This window comes from Centroberyx gerrardi, chromosome 17 (assembly GCF_048128805.1).
Source record: "Centroberyx gerrardi isolate f3 chromosome 17, fCenGer3.hap1.cur.20231027, whole genome shotgun sequence".
In the NCBI taxonomy this organism is placed as follows: domain Eukaryota; kingdom Metazoa; phylum Chordata; class Actinopteri; order Beryciformes; family Berycidae; genus Centroberyx; species Centroberyx gerrardi.
This window is the reverse complement of record NC_136013.1, coordinates 16,898,205-16,913,458: the sequence shown is the minus strand read 5'-3', so window position 1 is coordinate 16,913,458 and position 15,254 is coordinate 16,898,205. Positions and strand designations below refer to the sequence as shown.

General features: G+C 42.6%; 2 protein-coding genes across 2 annotated transcripts; one reads left to right on the top strand and one right to left on the bottom strand.

Annotated features, from left to right (window-relative positions):
* Positions 1–1,522: 1,522 nt before the first annotated feature.
* klhl28 (kelch like family member 28) lies at positions 1,523–10,314 on the top strand. Its single transcript, XM_071899871.2, has 6 exons — positions 1,523–1,627; positions 2,599–2,859; positions 2,970–3,607; positions 4,100–4,543; positions 6,064–6,272; positions 6,390–10,314. The coding sequence occupies exons 2-6, from the start codon at positions 2,599–2,601 to the stop codon at positions 6,551–6,553; spliced, it is 1,716 nt and encodes a 571-aa protein (XP_071755972.1). The 5' UTR covers positions 1,523–1,627; the 3' UTR covers positions 6,554–10,314.
* A 55-nt stretch (positions 10,315–10,369) lies between these two features.
* On the bottom strand, positions 10,370–15,250 carry dorip1 (dopamine receptor interacting protein 1). Its single transcript, XM_071900238.2, has 5 exons — positions 15,058–15,250; positions 14,206–14,730; positions 13,520–13,609; positions 13,299–13,433; positions 10,370–11,805 (listed from the first exon to the last, which is right to left on the bottom strand). Exons 1-5 carry the CDS (start codon positions 15,141–15,143, stop codon positions 11,622–11,624), a joined length of 1,020 nt encoding a protein of 339 aa, XP_071756339.1. The 5' UTR covers positions 15,144–15,250; the 3' UTR covers positions 10,370–11,621.
* Positions 15,251–15,254: the final 4 nt, after the last annotated feature.

Here is a 15,254-nt window from a genome sequence, read left to right as displayed (position 1 = left end):
CGACGAGACTAACTACGTCGTCCAAATTTCCATGACATACTCGTGCAGCTACTGTTCTCTAAGTATAGATATTTCCCGGCTTGTTGTAACATTAGCTGATATCTGATGTGTTGAATATTTGGGAGCTACACAGGCATTCAACGAGAAGCCCACACACACTGAGGCAGCAAAATGGCGAATACATGTCGCAAACGGAGCGCTTCCATGGTGACGCGAGTTCCAGTCTCCAGGAGCGAGGAGGGCTGTCACGTGTGTGCAGCGCAGAATGTGAGAAAAAGTGAATCAAACACTAACAAGATATTTAAAAATAATAAGGCCTAAACCCGACTAAAAGTGATATAGCTACCCAGGATTCTGAGTGTCCCATGACAGTGCATTCCCCTGGTTTGGTTTAGAGCTGTTCACAGGTAGTTACCCATAATAACATCCTCACTCATAAAATTCACTGTTTTGGTTTGGTTGTAAACTCTATTTTAGGTAAGGTGCCATACACAAAAAAAAATTATTCAAACATTATATTTTTGCATATTCATATTTCATTCATATTTATTTAGAAAACACTTCATTTAGGTTTAATGATGAAATATCATCTTGTCAGTAGGATGTTTATGAAGCAAGTATATATTAATCTGCAATTTTCTCAAAACTCCCTTCACGCCCTCAACTTTCCCGTGAAATGTAGCCACCAAATTCCACATAACCTACTTTTGGGAGGAATATTTAGCGGTTTCAAACCTGATTGTACACATTCTGCATTGCAAACCTGCTTTATTAGTATGCAGGTTCTGTCTCATTTACCCTGCAGTTAATGTATGACTCACTTGGTTGTGAACTTTTTCTCAGAAATGGAGGTCATCTTCAAATGCCCTCTTCAGCTGGGATGCTTATTGCCCGGATCGCAAACATTTGGATATTTAGTTTTCATAGCCTTCATTATTTTTTTTTCACTGAATACAGGGCTGAACATAACTGAGTGAACATACGACCTAGCAGAAGAAAAAATGAGCTATATGGACTATGTGGATTAAGGGAACATAGAGCAAGAACATTAGTCACAGGAAACATATAATAATAACAATAATAATAATAATAATAATAATAATAATAATGATCTACAAGAGTAAAATACGCTTTTTGTTTTTGTTTTGTCTTGTTTTTTTATTTCAAGATTCAAGATTCAAAGATTCAAAAAACGTTATTGTCTTAGGTTAGGGGCTCACAAACAATATAAAAACATACACCCATGAAAGACTCACATAAAATTACATTAAAAACACAAATAATAATATAATAATATAATATTTAATGCCAAAGCCAATGTTGTTTTGTATTTCCTCTGATTTAAATAAATATTTTTTATTAATCATAACACGATTCATGGCTTGTTCTTGTACGTACATATTTGCTAATATCTGTACACGTGCTTTTATTTTGAAACCAGCGGAAGTGGCTCTGCTATTCTCGGTAGCTTGCTATTATAAGAGCTCCTCCGTAGCTTCAGATGTGGCTAGGTTGGCAGTAGGTTGTTTTCCTGACAGCCGCCCGGGGTTCCTACAGATCGCCGCTGAACTCTGCCACTGCAAAATCAATCTTTACAGCGGCACATCAGACGCACAATAAGTTACAGGTTTGTGTTTTGCACTTGACGTAATATAGGCTAATGTTATATGACAACTAATGTCACGTTTTGTATTTGTCAGCCATGTTACTGTATATCAATCAATGATGCAGCTAGCCACAGTAACCGTGTTTATTTTTAGCAGCTAACCTGCACTGACTGCAGTGCAACGAAATGGAGAAATGGGCACTGTGTATTTGCTGGAATGGAATATCGTTAACGCTACGTTGGAGTAATGTTTGTTAAGTATAGTGTAAATGGGTCATCCGTGTAAGGTGTTTCCGCACTAGCTAAGTTGCTATCGAGCCTTTTCAGTGTGTTAGCTATTTCCCGATGCAACGCTATAAGAAGAAGTGACTTTTGATCTGTGAATGGGCATGTCCTTCGTTCAAATCAAGCCAAGGCCTCAGTCAACAAGCTAACGTTAGTCAGCTATCGTTAACGTGTGAACGTCGGACAACAAAAATGCACAACAGCGTTTGGTCAACATCGTTGGCTCAAGGCTGATAACTTGAAAATTATGATTTGACGTTGCAACGAAATGCTGGAAGGGGCTTTAAATAAACGGTTTGTCTTTGCAAGAAGAGATGGCTAAGTGATGTTGTAGCTAATGTTTTCTAGCCAGTAAGGTTGGTTAACGTTAACCGTTAGCTTTGAGAAGATGCTTCATCCAGCTTGCCACACAGTAACGTTAACCAGCTAACAGAACGGGTCTGACTAATCCCTGGATGGCTCCAAAACATCACTGAACGCATCATACTGCCCAGGCGTGTTTCCGTATGACATGTTGTATTTACGTCATGTTGTGTATGTTTAGTTGACTTTTTATTCGTGCGATCTTCACCGACTAGGTGACAATTTGTGTTTATTTTCGCTGATTAGTGATCACTGTAAGTTACCAGTTATTCAGAGAATCTCAATGAAGCAGTATGCTTTTAACAAATGTCAACATGGCACTGATCTGTGGATTCTGCTCTCAGATGGACCAGCAGGCCCAGTCCTATATGCTTGCCAGTCTGACACGGCCTCACTCTGAGCAGTTGCTGCAAGGCCTCCAGCTCTTGCGGCAGGATCATGAACTATGTGACATTGTGCTGCGTGTGGGTGATGCCAAGATCCATGCCCACAAAGTAGTGCTGGCCAGCATCAGCCCCTACTTCAAGGCCATGTTCACGGGCAACCTGTCGGAAAAGGAGACCTCTGAGGTGGAATTCCAGTGCATCGACGAGGCAGCGCTCCAGGTATGCTCGTAGCCAGCAGAGATTTATTTGTAAAGCTGCTCTGAACAAGTGTTTTACCTCTGTTTTGTTTTTACGAAGCCTTTACAGTAGCTTTGCTCTTTCTCTTCTAGGCCATCGTCGAGTATGCCTACACTGGCACTGTGTTTATCTCCCAGGAAACGGTGGAATCTCTGCTGCCAGCTGCCAACCTGCTCCAGGTCAAGCTAGTGCTTAAGGAGTGCTGTTCCTTCTTAGAGAGCCAGCTGGATGCTGGGAACTGCATAGGCATCTCCCGCTTTGCCGAGACATATGGCTGCCACGACCTGTGTCTGGCTGCCACCAAGTTCATCTGTCAGAACTTTGAGGAGGTGTGTCAGACGGAGGAATTTTTTGAGCTGACGAGGGCCGAGCTGGATGAAATTGTGTCCAACGACTGTCTTAAGGTGGTCACTGAGGAGACTGTGTTTTACGCCTTGGAGTCGTGGATCAAATACGACGTGACGGAGAGACAGCAGCATCTGGCTCAGCTGCTGCACTGTGTGCGCCTTCCTCTCCTCAGCGTCAAATTCCTCACCCGCCTATATGAAGCCAACCACCTTATACGCGATGACCACGCATGCAAGCACCTGCTCAACGAGGCCCTCAAATATCATTTCATGCCCGAGCACCGGCTGTCCTATCAGACGGTGTTGTCCACCCGGCCGCGCTGTGCCCCCAAGGTGCTGCTGGCGGTAGGAGGCAAGGCTGGACTGTTTGCCACACTAGAAAGGTAATGCTAATAGTCTTTAGATAATAAATTAAATCTTTTCGTTTTTTTAAAAGAACAACTTTCTAAACTAATATATTGGAGCTGAAAAATCTATCGATTATCAGAATTATAATAGATTAATTCATCATCATAAATTTCGTCATTTATCAAGTTAAAAAGCCTGGTTTCTGGTTACAGCTTCACAAATGTGAAGATATGCTTGCTTTATTCTATTTCATATCACTATATAATGACAGTTTTTTTTTTTGGCTGTTATTCAGACTAAGTAAGCAATTTTATAATATCACTTTGGGCTCTGGTAACTTGTGATGAACATTTGTCATTATTTTTTACATTTTATAGATTAAATGATTAATTGAAAAAATAATTGATAATGAAAATAATCATTAGTTGCACCTCTATTCTATATTGTTCATGTCTTCTTCCTATTCTGTATTAAAAGCAAAAATTGTAAAACAATGAAAATATGGGTATTTTCTGTCTCTCTTGCAGCATGGAAATGTATTTCCCGCAGACGGACTCATGGATAGGACTCGCCCCACTCAGTGTGCCCCGATACGAGTTTGGAGTGGCGGTGCTGGACCAGAAGGTGTACGTGGTGGGGGGCATCGCCACGCACATGAGACAGGGCATCAGCTACCGGAGGCACGAGAGCACGGTGGAGAGCTGGGACCCCGACAGCAACACCTGGTCCTCGGTGGAGCGCATGGCCGAGTGCCGCAGCACGCTCGGGGTGGTGGTGCTGGCCGGGGAGCTGTACGCCCTGGGAGGCTACGACGGCCAGTATTACCTCCAGTCGGTGGAGAAGTACGTCCCCAAGATGAAGGAGTGGCAGCCCGTGGCGCCTATGACAAAGTCCCGCAGCTGCTTTGCCACCGCTGTGCTGGATGGCATGGTGTATGCCATCGGGGGCTACGGCCCAGCGCATATGAACAGGTACTTCTACTGCTAAGAGTGGTTAGGCTGCTTGTTGTTTCATTTGTGGAAATGTATGTTATCTGCTGTCGATTTTACAAATATTACACATGCTCTATATTAGGGATGGGGAATTGTGAATGCTAATTGAGTTAGTTATCTAACAGACTAATTATCTTGTCAGAGTGCCAAAAACAGATGGAACTGACACTCCTTATGTGTGCATATTAAATTATGAATACCAAAAACATGCATCCCCTGTACTACCAGACAAGAAGTTTAATGTGTAGGTCACACATATATTACAGTGTTACCCAACAGTTAATTGACTAGTCACTTAATCATCCTGATCCCTATTTTCTATTTGTTCAACTTATATTTTATTAATTTAGCCATATTGTATGACATGGTACACCTCCTTTCCTTCATTCCCAAAGTAAGTTTCTCCATGATTTGAAGACATAAAGCCACATAGGATCAAAACATACCTCTAACCTTTCTTTTTTCCTACAGATGACATTTGACATCAATAACATATTTATGGTGCCCTGCCACACCTCTTTTATATATATGGGCTTTGATCCCATGGAAAAGCTTCTAGTCCCCTTTAAGCCCTCCTAACCACACTGTCTTTCTCAAGGTCCTGCGGGTTATCTAATAGAACTGGCAAACAGGTGAAGGATGTTAAGTGTTGCTGAGAAAACGGCCGATGGCCTGCTAATGAGCAGAGAGGAAACTTAACAGACAGAAGTGGCTGCTGAAGTCTTTGTAGAGAAGCTGCTGGTTGGATCTGTGTTGTTGCTGTGGATCAGTAGAGAGGGACGTCTCTGTTGTTGCTAGTCTCCTTGACTCCCCAAACCCCTCAGGAGAATGTGTTTGGACAGGGAATCTTTGGGGACTGTTCTTTCCCCAACGCCTTGTATGCCCTTACATACTGTGAGGCAATCCCCAAATTGCCAGTTTTCCAGTGATGTTGTCAAGGGTTTCATCACTTTGACTCTGGTAGGGTAATTCACAGCCGCCATAGGTGGCCTCATTAAACTAGTTGCACTGGGTGTGTGATCAGACCAACAGCTAGTGCTGACTTGAACTGTTTATTTTCCTTCTGTACCTTAACGAAATACTCCAATATGAGCATGTATTGGTCCAATTTTAAGCATTACATATGTACTGTTCAGTTGAATTGGCATGTTAAGCCTGATGTTAGTATTTTGTTATAATCTCTTGTGCTACAGCCCACACTTCGTAGCACAGAATCGCCCCATTATGCCCCGAGTTCCCCATTACAGAGAAATTGAGCTTTGAAATCAAGCCTCTCTCATGTAGCGCAGACTAGATTTACCTCAGATTGTCCTTTTGTGTTGTAAAGATTAAGACCACAATCTTGCTAACCTCAGTCACCAGATTAAAGAGCCCTAGGGGTTAATTACATGGTCTACCTGTTGTTAAACTGTCATCCTGCGCACCGCTACACACCCACGAGGATTACGCACTTTAACCACGGTGTGTTTTGTAACGTGTGCTGCGTCTGCTCTCCGCAGCGTGGAGCGGTACGACCCCAGCAAGGACGCCTGGGAAATGGTAGCCCCCATGGCAGACAAGAGGATCAACTTCGGAGTCGGGGTCATGCTAGGGTTCATATTCGTGGTGGGCGGACACAACGGAGTATCCCACCTGTCCAGCATCGAGAGGTACGATCCGCACCAGAACCAGTGGACAGCCTGTCGGCCCATGAATGAACCGCGCACTGGTGAGTTGAGATACTAGAGGGTTGAACTGTTGTATTCAGAATTTAGTAATACTAACTATTGCATTTAGACAATGGTGAGTAATCAGCCAAATATGACTGTTGATGTGTCTGTCCCAGGTGTGGGCTCTGCCATCGTGGACAACTACCTCTATGTGGTGGGGGGTCACTCGGGGTCGTCCTACCTGAACACTGTCCAGCGCTACGACCCCATTACAGACAGCTGGTTGGACTCCAGCGGCATGATGTACTGCCGCTGTAACTTTGGCCTGACTGCCCTTTGACCCATGGCCCGGCCGGCTAGGACCCCATAAGAGAACTTAGACGAAAAGACTTTTCTTTTTTTTGTCTCCTGCTCCTTCCCCACATTCATCCTCCGGGGGCCGGGGAGGGCCGCGCACCGACGTGAACACCAGAGAAGAAGAGAGCCTGCTGGGTGGGATGGATGTGCCGGGCTAGCTGTCCGGCACAGGGGACCACCGATATGGCTGGAGAGAGGAGGAAGAGCTGTGTGTGTGTGGATAACAGAGGAAGATGATGAGACGGCTGTTGTCACGGAGATGAGGAGACGACCGCTCTACTGCTGCTGGACCACAATGAGGACTCTGAGCCATTTACCAGAGGATTGTGGGAGAAATCCGTCACTTTGTTTCTTTGAACATTCTGTGTTATGTTGATAGACATTGTCTTTGTTTTTGTTCATGCCATTAATTCTGTGTATAACACTCAAGTCTGTTTTTTTTTTGTTTTTGTTTTTTTATTTCTCTGCTGCAAGCAGAATCACGTGTTCCAATTTTGTAGAACCTTGCAGTTTGCTTGTGTATTTGTATGAAATTTGTGGTTGTTGGCCATTTAGTGTGTATGTCTGCGTGTATGCTCGGGAGTACGTGCATGTCAGATAGAAGGATTGTTTGTTTTGTTGCGTGTCTGTGTGTGCAGAGCTGATGCTCGGGCTCAGTGATTGACACAGGAGTTCGCACACTGAGTTTGAGACTTCTGCATCGAAATCAGTGCTTCACAAAAAGAGAAAAATTGGAATCTTTATATTTACTTAAAAAGGGCTGCCTTTTTTCTCTCTTGTAAATAGTCTAAATGAAATATATAGATATGAATATATCCTCTAGTGCATTGCCTGTAAATGTTCTTCTGCACTGGGTCACTAGTGTGTGTGTGTGTGTGTGTGTGCGCGAGCGTGTGTGCGCGCGCGCGTGTGTGCGCGCAATTTGGTTCAAGGGTCGATACAGAGGTAAATGACAAACAAACCCTGCTGAATTCTCCTGAGAGTGTTCGCCACTAGTCTCTGCTTCATCCTCGGAGCCGTTCAGAAATCTCCATGTTCCAGCTTCTGTTACACCTTCCTGTGGTCGGGTCACGCACTTCGCTCCTCTTCACAATTGTTGAAATCGACCTTGGCCCTCTTTTCACCCCTCGGTCTGTACACAATACTAACTGGTGCTATATTTATGATTCAGGATTCAGCTGTTTGTGTCTGTGTTGCCTCACACAATGAGGTCAACCTTTGTTCAGCCTCTGTTCAGTTACTGTCTTAGCTATTTGATTTGTGTGCATTAAAATGCTCAGAATCCAAACGCCCCCACCATGCAATAAACTAAAGCAGTAAGTCCTACTGTGGTTAGACAGCCACAAACTTCTGTCCTCAGCCCTAATTTCCTGATCCTTTACGTCTGTAAATTAGCACTATGCTTTATGTTTATACTGATTTTATATTGTCATCTCTCCCATTCCTTGAAGATGCCACAAGCAATGGCTCCCCTGACACACTGTCCCTGTTGCAGGATATAAAGATGCTTTGTCATTGTTTCAAAATGCCTATTGCCAGTGCGGTGTCTTGCCAGCTATGAACAAGCCTTTCCCTGCTTGTGATTGGCTCTGATGCCTGCGCTTCACCGCCCTGCCACTAACCATGTGAGCCTCATGTGGCCAAGGTCTTGCTGGCAAGCTCAGGTTAGAGGTAATTTGTTCACAGCCCCATGTGAAGTGCCAAAATAGGACCTCCTTTCTCAAGTCTGATAGAACTTTCCCACCCCCAGTGCTAGAAATAGCCCCGACACCCCCGATTGTGTGCCACAATCAAAACATTCTTTTTTTCTTTTCTTTATTGCTAATGTTACATTCTTCCATGCTTGTCAAATGGAGAGGGATTATAAAGCACCAAGGGCTGTACTAGCCAACTCAGGCCAAGTTGTCACTTTCACCAATCCTGTGGCCCTGGGAGAGAGACCGGACTGGCAAACTGAGTTCTCCCCTGGGTTTGTCTGACTCCAGGCTGGATGAGGGTCTGTACAGCTTTGGGCTAGACTGAGGGACGGGTCAAGCAGTGTGGGGCAATAGATGGAGCACTAGACTAGGACAGACTAGGCGCGACTAGGCGTGTCCTCTTGAGTCTCTTGTTTAGAGTCTAGTTTGAGTTGCATTGTACACTGATGTTTGCACAGAAGTGGAAACTTTAACAGAGCTCTGCATTGCACTTACCAAACTATTTGATACATATTGTAATTTGTACATACGTTTTGATTTAGGCTGATGGCATTTAGATGATGCAATAAGACTTCTGTTTCCTCTGTGGATTAATATATTTTTTGTGTTTTTAATTTAGTCTCTTTTTAAAATGCCAAGGCATCTCATATTGCTGTAATGGAATCACACATGGCATGTCTGTCCATTCACATGTTGACTCGTTAATGCTCGTCTGATGAAACATCAAACGGTACCATTGGCTTTGTCTCATCCTACTGGCATTTTGCGCTATCATTTTAACTTGTGTTTTGCATGCTGGTTCATTTGTCCAAAGCATATTTTGTTGTTTGTTTTAAGCAGATTCAAAGGGATTGTTCACCATTTTATTCATCGTTGGGTAAACGGAGGTATAGACCTTGCCTTGTACTTCAAACACCAGACAGCACATGTGCTCTTCCAGTTTACCCTTTGCACTCTAAACTTAACGTTTCAGTAAATCAATTACTGACAGTTTCTTCTCCAAAACCATAATTACAGATGAGAACTTTATTTTTATGATATTTGTCTTGCAAATCGGTCAGGGTGTCCTTAAATTAGAGAAAATGGAGATTTAAAAAAAAATGCAACTGGTGAGACATTTGCAGTTTATGATGTTGCAGACTGTTTGCATCACTATACAGTACTTTACTCTAAATTCCTGTTAATTTCTAATGATTGTTTCATGTATAACTGAACGCCATCCAAACTTTATTTTACAAATGTATAACTATTTTTTTTTTTTTGAGAAAGATGGGGATGAATGGAGAATTTGATGTTTCATTATATTTATAATTCTAATTTGTATTGTTCATGTTCTGTAACATTATCTAGTCTGATTTTGTTTGCAAAGTCTGTATTTTGTCTCATGTTCATTGTGATGTATATTATTATTTTTAGATTTTATGTGTTGGTCACTTTAAAGCCCAGACGCCATCAGCCAGAGCACAAATCACGCGGGCGTAATTGTGTGCTGCTGCCATCGTTCATCTAGCATCAATGTTGCATACACGCATCACATACTGTATGTTTTTTATTAATTTTAGGAATCCAGTTGATTTCAAAGGTGTATACGGACTAGTTCTTTAATCATTTTTGGAGAGAGCCTGATGAAATCTGCAAACGTGAATCTGCAAAAGGGATGTTAAAATGAAGTTCATACTCCATTTTTCTTATGGCCTAACCAATGTGTTGTTTTGCCACCACTCTCACCAAAGTGCTTGTTTAAAGAAAGCAGAGGGAGGACTAACACCAGGTCTGGACTGGACCGCCACTCGAGTGTTTAGTGTCTGAAAGAAATCCTTTGAAACTGATGTCAATGTTAGCCAAATTACCACTCTGCTTCTTTTACATTTCCCATTGTGTGTCTGAAGTAAGGTGATGATCTTGAATTTTATATCCTGTGGATTATTACTGGAAGTACAAGATAACCTTAGATGTAGAAGCAGTAGCTTTTTTCACATTTTATCATGTTTTGATTGAAGACATTTTACATACATTTTAGTCAGTTTGTGTGGTGCAGTTGTACCCAGTTAAAATAAATAAATGCCTGCCTTAAAAGGTACTGTTTGCTCTTATTTGCCCCTTGTTATGCCCATCCATGCAATGCACAAGTGCAACACAACAAATCAATACGTGTAGTATAAAAATATCTGTATTGCATTTTAAAAACGACAGTGGCTGCATAGAAAAACGGCAATTGAAAACTATTTAACAATTGAACACAAGGATTTTTACTAAACAGGATTTCATTTAGTTTCACAACAACATTTCATTGGCAGAGGCACTGTGTGATATTGATAATTGAGGTTATGTGCAGTATGTGCTGAGCTATAGTGTGAAATTGCTTGAGTTTAATTTGATCAGTATGGAAATGAACCCACTTAGTGCCCCAGAAGGCAAACAAGCTTTTACACAGGTAATGTTTATGCTAAGATACTGGTGTCAGAAATGACTCACATTTCAGACTGTATTAAATGTTATTTATACAATTTTTAAGAATTGAATTTCAATTTAATCAAACATTCATTTATTGTACTGTCTGAAATGTTTACCTCTACCAACTGACTTTTTAACAAAACGCAAGAAATGAACATGACGTGGATGATGAAAAAAGCAAAGTGTTACTTAGTTTGGTTGTTTCTTTTCCTCTAAAACCACAGTGTAAATAGAAAGAGCACCAGTTCAATTTGAGGCAAGGGCTGATATGCATAAATGTAACGCTAAGAAACACTGACTGGCTCACACACAAACCTCTACATCTGCAACTGAGATGGAAATATATATTCCCTGTGCAGTCATCCCAATACACACTCATGACAACCGTTGATACAAGGTTGCTTTATAGCAAATGCACTGTCAATGTAAATCCATTTAACAACCATAAAATTGTTAAAACAATGCGATGACATTTCCCCTGTGAGGGTGGTAACAGTATATGCATACGATGCATACGATTATCATTTGTGCATACCAGCCCGGAACTATTATAGTCCATTATATTCTTGGATTCCAAGCATGCCCAAAAAGGAGAAGCAATTTTCATTTTGCACAGCGAGCTTTCTGCAAGCATTCGGGCAAAATAGAGCACGTGTCATTCAGCCGTAATCTCGGAGCGAACAGACATAGCGATTGTTGACAGGAAGGAAGCAATGTCAAATTCTAACTATGGAATAAGTAGTGAAATGTTTTTTGAGTAATGTGATGCCATCGAAGGGGTCATGAGACAAAATAACCACATGATGGCTGGGAGAATGTTTCAGCTCCTGTGCATGGTGTGACAGTCGCCCGTCTCTCCTCCTTAGTGTCTCTTGTGTATCCAGTTGGCACCAGACGAGCTCACTTGTCAGAGGCTCGGATGTAGACCAGCGAGGAGAGCAGCAGGAGCTCGGGGGGTTTGTGTAACAGGATCAGATTGTCGCTCCTCAGGCCGTCGTAGTGCATCCAGTAGCCGTCTATCTGGAAGGCTGCGGAGTAGTGATGCTCCTCCTTGTTGAAGAGTGTGGCGCCCTCCAGTGAGTACCTGTGGCAACAACAGGCTCAGTTGGACATGCCTGTGTTTTAATACCGTTCCCTCTATGCTGTGGAGGAAGCTCAAAGTAAAACTAAAAATAATAGTAAGCACAAGTAAGCACCCCTTTGGTCTGTGAAAAAGGCATAGGAGGGGTAGAAGTAACAAAAAAATGAAATCATAAAAATAGATATGATGTAAATGCTTGTGAACTGAAAACAACAGCAATGAAAATGCATGTAAAGTGAAAAATGATAAATGGTTTTATCTCAGAAGTTTGAATGATAACTGCCTCGCAGATATTAAATGCTTGATGCTGCAGAATTTTCTACAATTAGATAAAACCAAAAAAAATAGTCCTTTTTGGCCCACCCAACTCCATTAAATTGATTCACCATAAATTAGATACTGTGCCAGTAGCAAGAAACGTAGTAATTTCTGATGATAATTTGAGTCCGGGGAGTTGTTCAATCTTGTTTCTTTCAACTAAAGATTAACAATATTAACCAGTTTTTATCTTTTAGTGACTACTGCAACTCTCTGCATTCCTGTCTCAGGAATGCTGTCTCAGTTTCTCCTTCTCCAACTACAAAATGCAGCCGTCAGGATTCTTACTGGAACAAAAAGACAACATCACATCACCCCAATTAGCACCTTTACACTGGCTACCTGTTTATTTCAGAATTGATTTTAAGATTTTACTGATCACATTTAAGGCATGGATGGGTCTGGCAAGCCTATCCTGGGTTTGTCTTTTGCTGTGTTAAGCGCTTTTGTTTATTTGCGCATATTCAGCTGGAATAAATGTTTACCTTATGCATCTTTTGCATCTATTTTGTTTATTCTGGGCCGTTTTTGGAAGCTCTTTCCCCACTGTTTTTCTAAGTGGATACATGGCTATATCACAGACCATTTAACTCCATATGGGCCAGATCGTAGACTGAGGTCCTGGCAGCCAGATCCCTACTGGCTGTTCCGAAATGTAGATTAAAATGATCGGGCTTTTGCCATCAGGGCTCCTAGACTTTGGAACGACCTGCCTGAGGAGCTCAGTCTGGCTAAATCTGCATCACCTTTTATATCACTTCCTAAAACTCATTTTTATAGTCTTGTTTTATTACCTTTTATTACTGTTTTTGGCCTGCCTTTTATGACTCCTGCCTTACTTTTATATCTCTTACCACATTTTTAATAGCTTATACTTTATTTTGTAGTTGTTGTTTTTTTATTATCTTTGTAAAGCGCTTTGTAACTGTTACAAAGAGCTATATATAAATAAAGATTATTATTATTCAGATAATAAGTAACAAATGAAAGCAAGTGATGACAAATGACAAAACATGGCTCTGTTACCACTTGACAAGTTAGGACTCATTTTTCAATTCACAAGCATTTTTTCATCACTTCTATTTTCATTTCTCTATTTTTATCACCTCCACCCCTCATAAAAGCAGCATGCATCCAGCTGAGCTGAAACTAACAAGCTGTGAAAGCCTGTGCTGTACCTGTGCTGGGACAGAGCCAGATGGTAGGGAACATAGGACAGCTCCTCTGACTTCCACTGCTGCATGTTGAGAATGACAAAGGGTGGGGGTCCGTGGCAGAAAACCCTCTGAGAGAACTCCCTCAGCCCGTCACACCTATCAGGCAGATAATCACACTGTCAATAAACCATGATAACACAGAACTAAATTAGGAGTTGATGTACATCCCCCATATGCCTCACCCCAGTTCTTTGCAGAGAAGGATCTTGGGGCAGAAGAACTCATCTACGGCGGACTGAATGGGATCTCTGTGAGGCAGCTCATGAGGAGGGCTGGAGGAAAAAAAAATGTCAGGGCAAAAATCTGAGAAACAAGAACAGTGTCAATCAACCAACAAAACTCATCAGCCCCGCCTCCTTTGTGAAAGGAAAATCCCTTTAAACAAAGATTATTTGTGGTCATTTAGAATAGACAGTCCATTTTCTAAACAGTGCACCGCACACTGTGGGTGAGCATGCCTTTATATGGCTCTGCCCGAGACCAGAAATGGGTGGAGACAGCTAGGAATGCAGCGCACCCTCTTCATCTCACCTCAATTAGACAGCTGGAGATTCTTAGTTAGGGTTAACATGTCAAGGGGTAGAAATGAAACCCACTTGAAGACGGAGTTGCACACCAGCTGACTTGAACCATTAGCAATATTTTAAGTAGTGACAGGACCCTCCCATTGGGACAAAGTCCATCTGAGCTCTGTTGGACTCAAAAAGTAGGACTTTTGCACTGCTAAATTACAAACAAGTGTTTTTTGTTGTGGAAAAGTCCTAACACACATAGTATCACTGCCAACCAATGCTGGACAGGGTGAGACTGGGTTGCACAAAGCTCACTTTGTTGCATCAGATCATTATGCAGCATGTGTCTGGCTTACTTGATGCTGATTGTCCTCTTGATGAACTCCTGGAAGCGGGCTGGACAGCTCCAGTTGGTGCACAGGCTCTCCTGCATGGTGGACATCAGGTTCTCCAGGTTCTTGGTGAAGTTCTCGTGCTCGTTGCCAAACAAGTCGATCTCTAGGGCTGCCTGGTGGACCGCAGACCGGTACTGTCGCTTGGACATCCTGTCCCAGATCCACAGCATCTTCACCGTGGTGTAGTCATAGGAGTCCATCAGGTAGAGGAAATGCTCCACAAACTGCTTGCCCAGGAAGACGCCCACCTCTCTGGGAAAGCCCTGATTGTCTCGAAGGATCACATACAGGATCATGAGGAATCCATCGATGGTGCAGGTGTTTTTTAGGTTGATCTTGACGTACAGAGGGGTGCATGATATAGCCTTCCGTCCCGCCCTGATGGTGTAGACACCACCCCATGGAAGCACAGGCCTCCAAAAGGAGCGGTCCTCTTCATCATTATTGTTGATTGAGGCACGGATCTCCTCAAACAATGTCTTGGACCTGAGAACACACGTGCATTACAGTTAAACTGTAGCTGACTGATGAGAAGATGATGAGACTGGTTTTGATGTCGGTGAGGTTTCAGCCAGTCTCCTCGCTAGATCTGGACGGGGCTGCTTTAAATTTTGAAGCCAAAGCCTAATGGAGTCTTTAGCATTACAGCGTTTGTCAGAGACTATGGGATGCCCGTACCGCTACAATGGAAACGCAAGCTCTATCGATACATCGACTTAATCGGATAACGTCTATTCCCATTCCAGGGAGTAGACGGAGCCCCACCACAGGCCAGCCTGCTACCAAGCTAGCTAGCAGCTGCAGCCAACCTACCTTTCGAACTGGAGACTCTCCTCAGTGTTTGAAATTAGCGTTTGGAGGTCTTCGGTGTCGTTCAAAACACAGAATTCACTCTCCATTGTTTTCTGTGTTTCTTCATGTCTTATGTCAGGCTTACAGCCTATGTAGCTTAGCAGTGTTTTCTAGTACTTTCTGCTGATCTCTAAATGTTGGCACCTTTGAAAGGTTCA

What these genes read in the sequence shown, in the direction of transcription:
- klhl28 (XM_071899871.2), top strand. Translation starts at nt 2,599, where the DNA reads ATGGACCAGCAGGCCCAGTCCTATATGCTTGCCAGTCTGACACGGCCT. An exon ending in CTGTTTGCCACACTAGAAAG is followed by an intron (nt 3,608 to 4,099) that starts GTAATGCTAATA and finishes TCTCTCTTGCAG; the next exon opens with CATGGAAATGTATTTCCCGC. An exon ending in CATGAATGAACCGCGCACTG is followed by an intron (nt 6,273 to 6,389) that starts GTGAGTTGAGAT and finishes TGTCTGTCCCAG; the next exon opens with GTGTGGGCTCTGCCATCGTG.
- dorip1 (XM_071900238.2), bottom strand. Translation starts at nt 15,143, where the DNA reads ATGGAGAGTGAATTCTGTGTTTTGAACGACACCGAAGACCTCCAAACG. An exon ending in GAGAGTCTCCAGTTCGAAAG is followed by an intron (nt 14,731 to 15,057) that starts GTAGGTTGGCTG and finishes GTGTGTTCTCAG; the next exon opens with GTCCAAGACATTGTTTGAGG. An exon ending in AAGAGGACAATCAGCATCAA is followed by an intron (nt 13,610 to 14,205) that starts GTAAGCCAGACA and finishes TTTTTCCTCCAG; the next exon opens with CCCTCCTCATGAGCTGCCTC.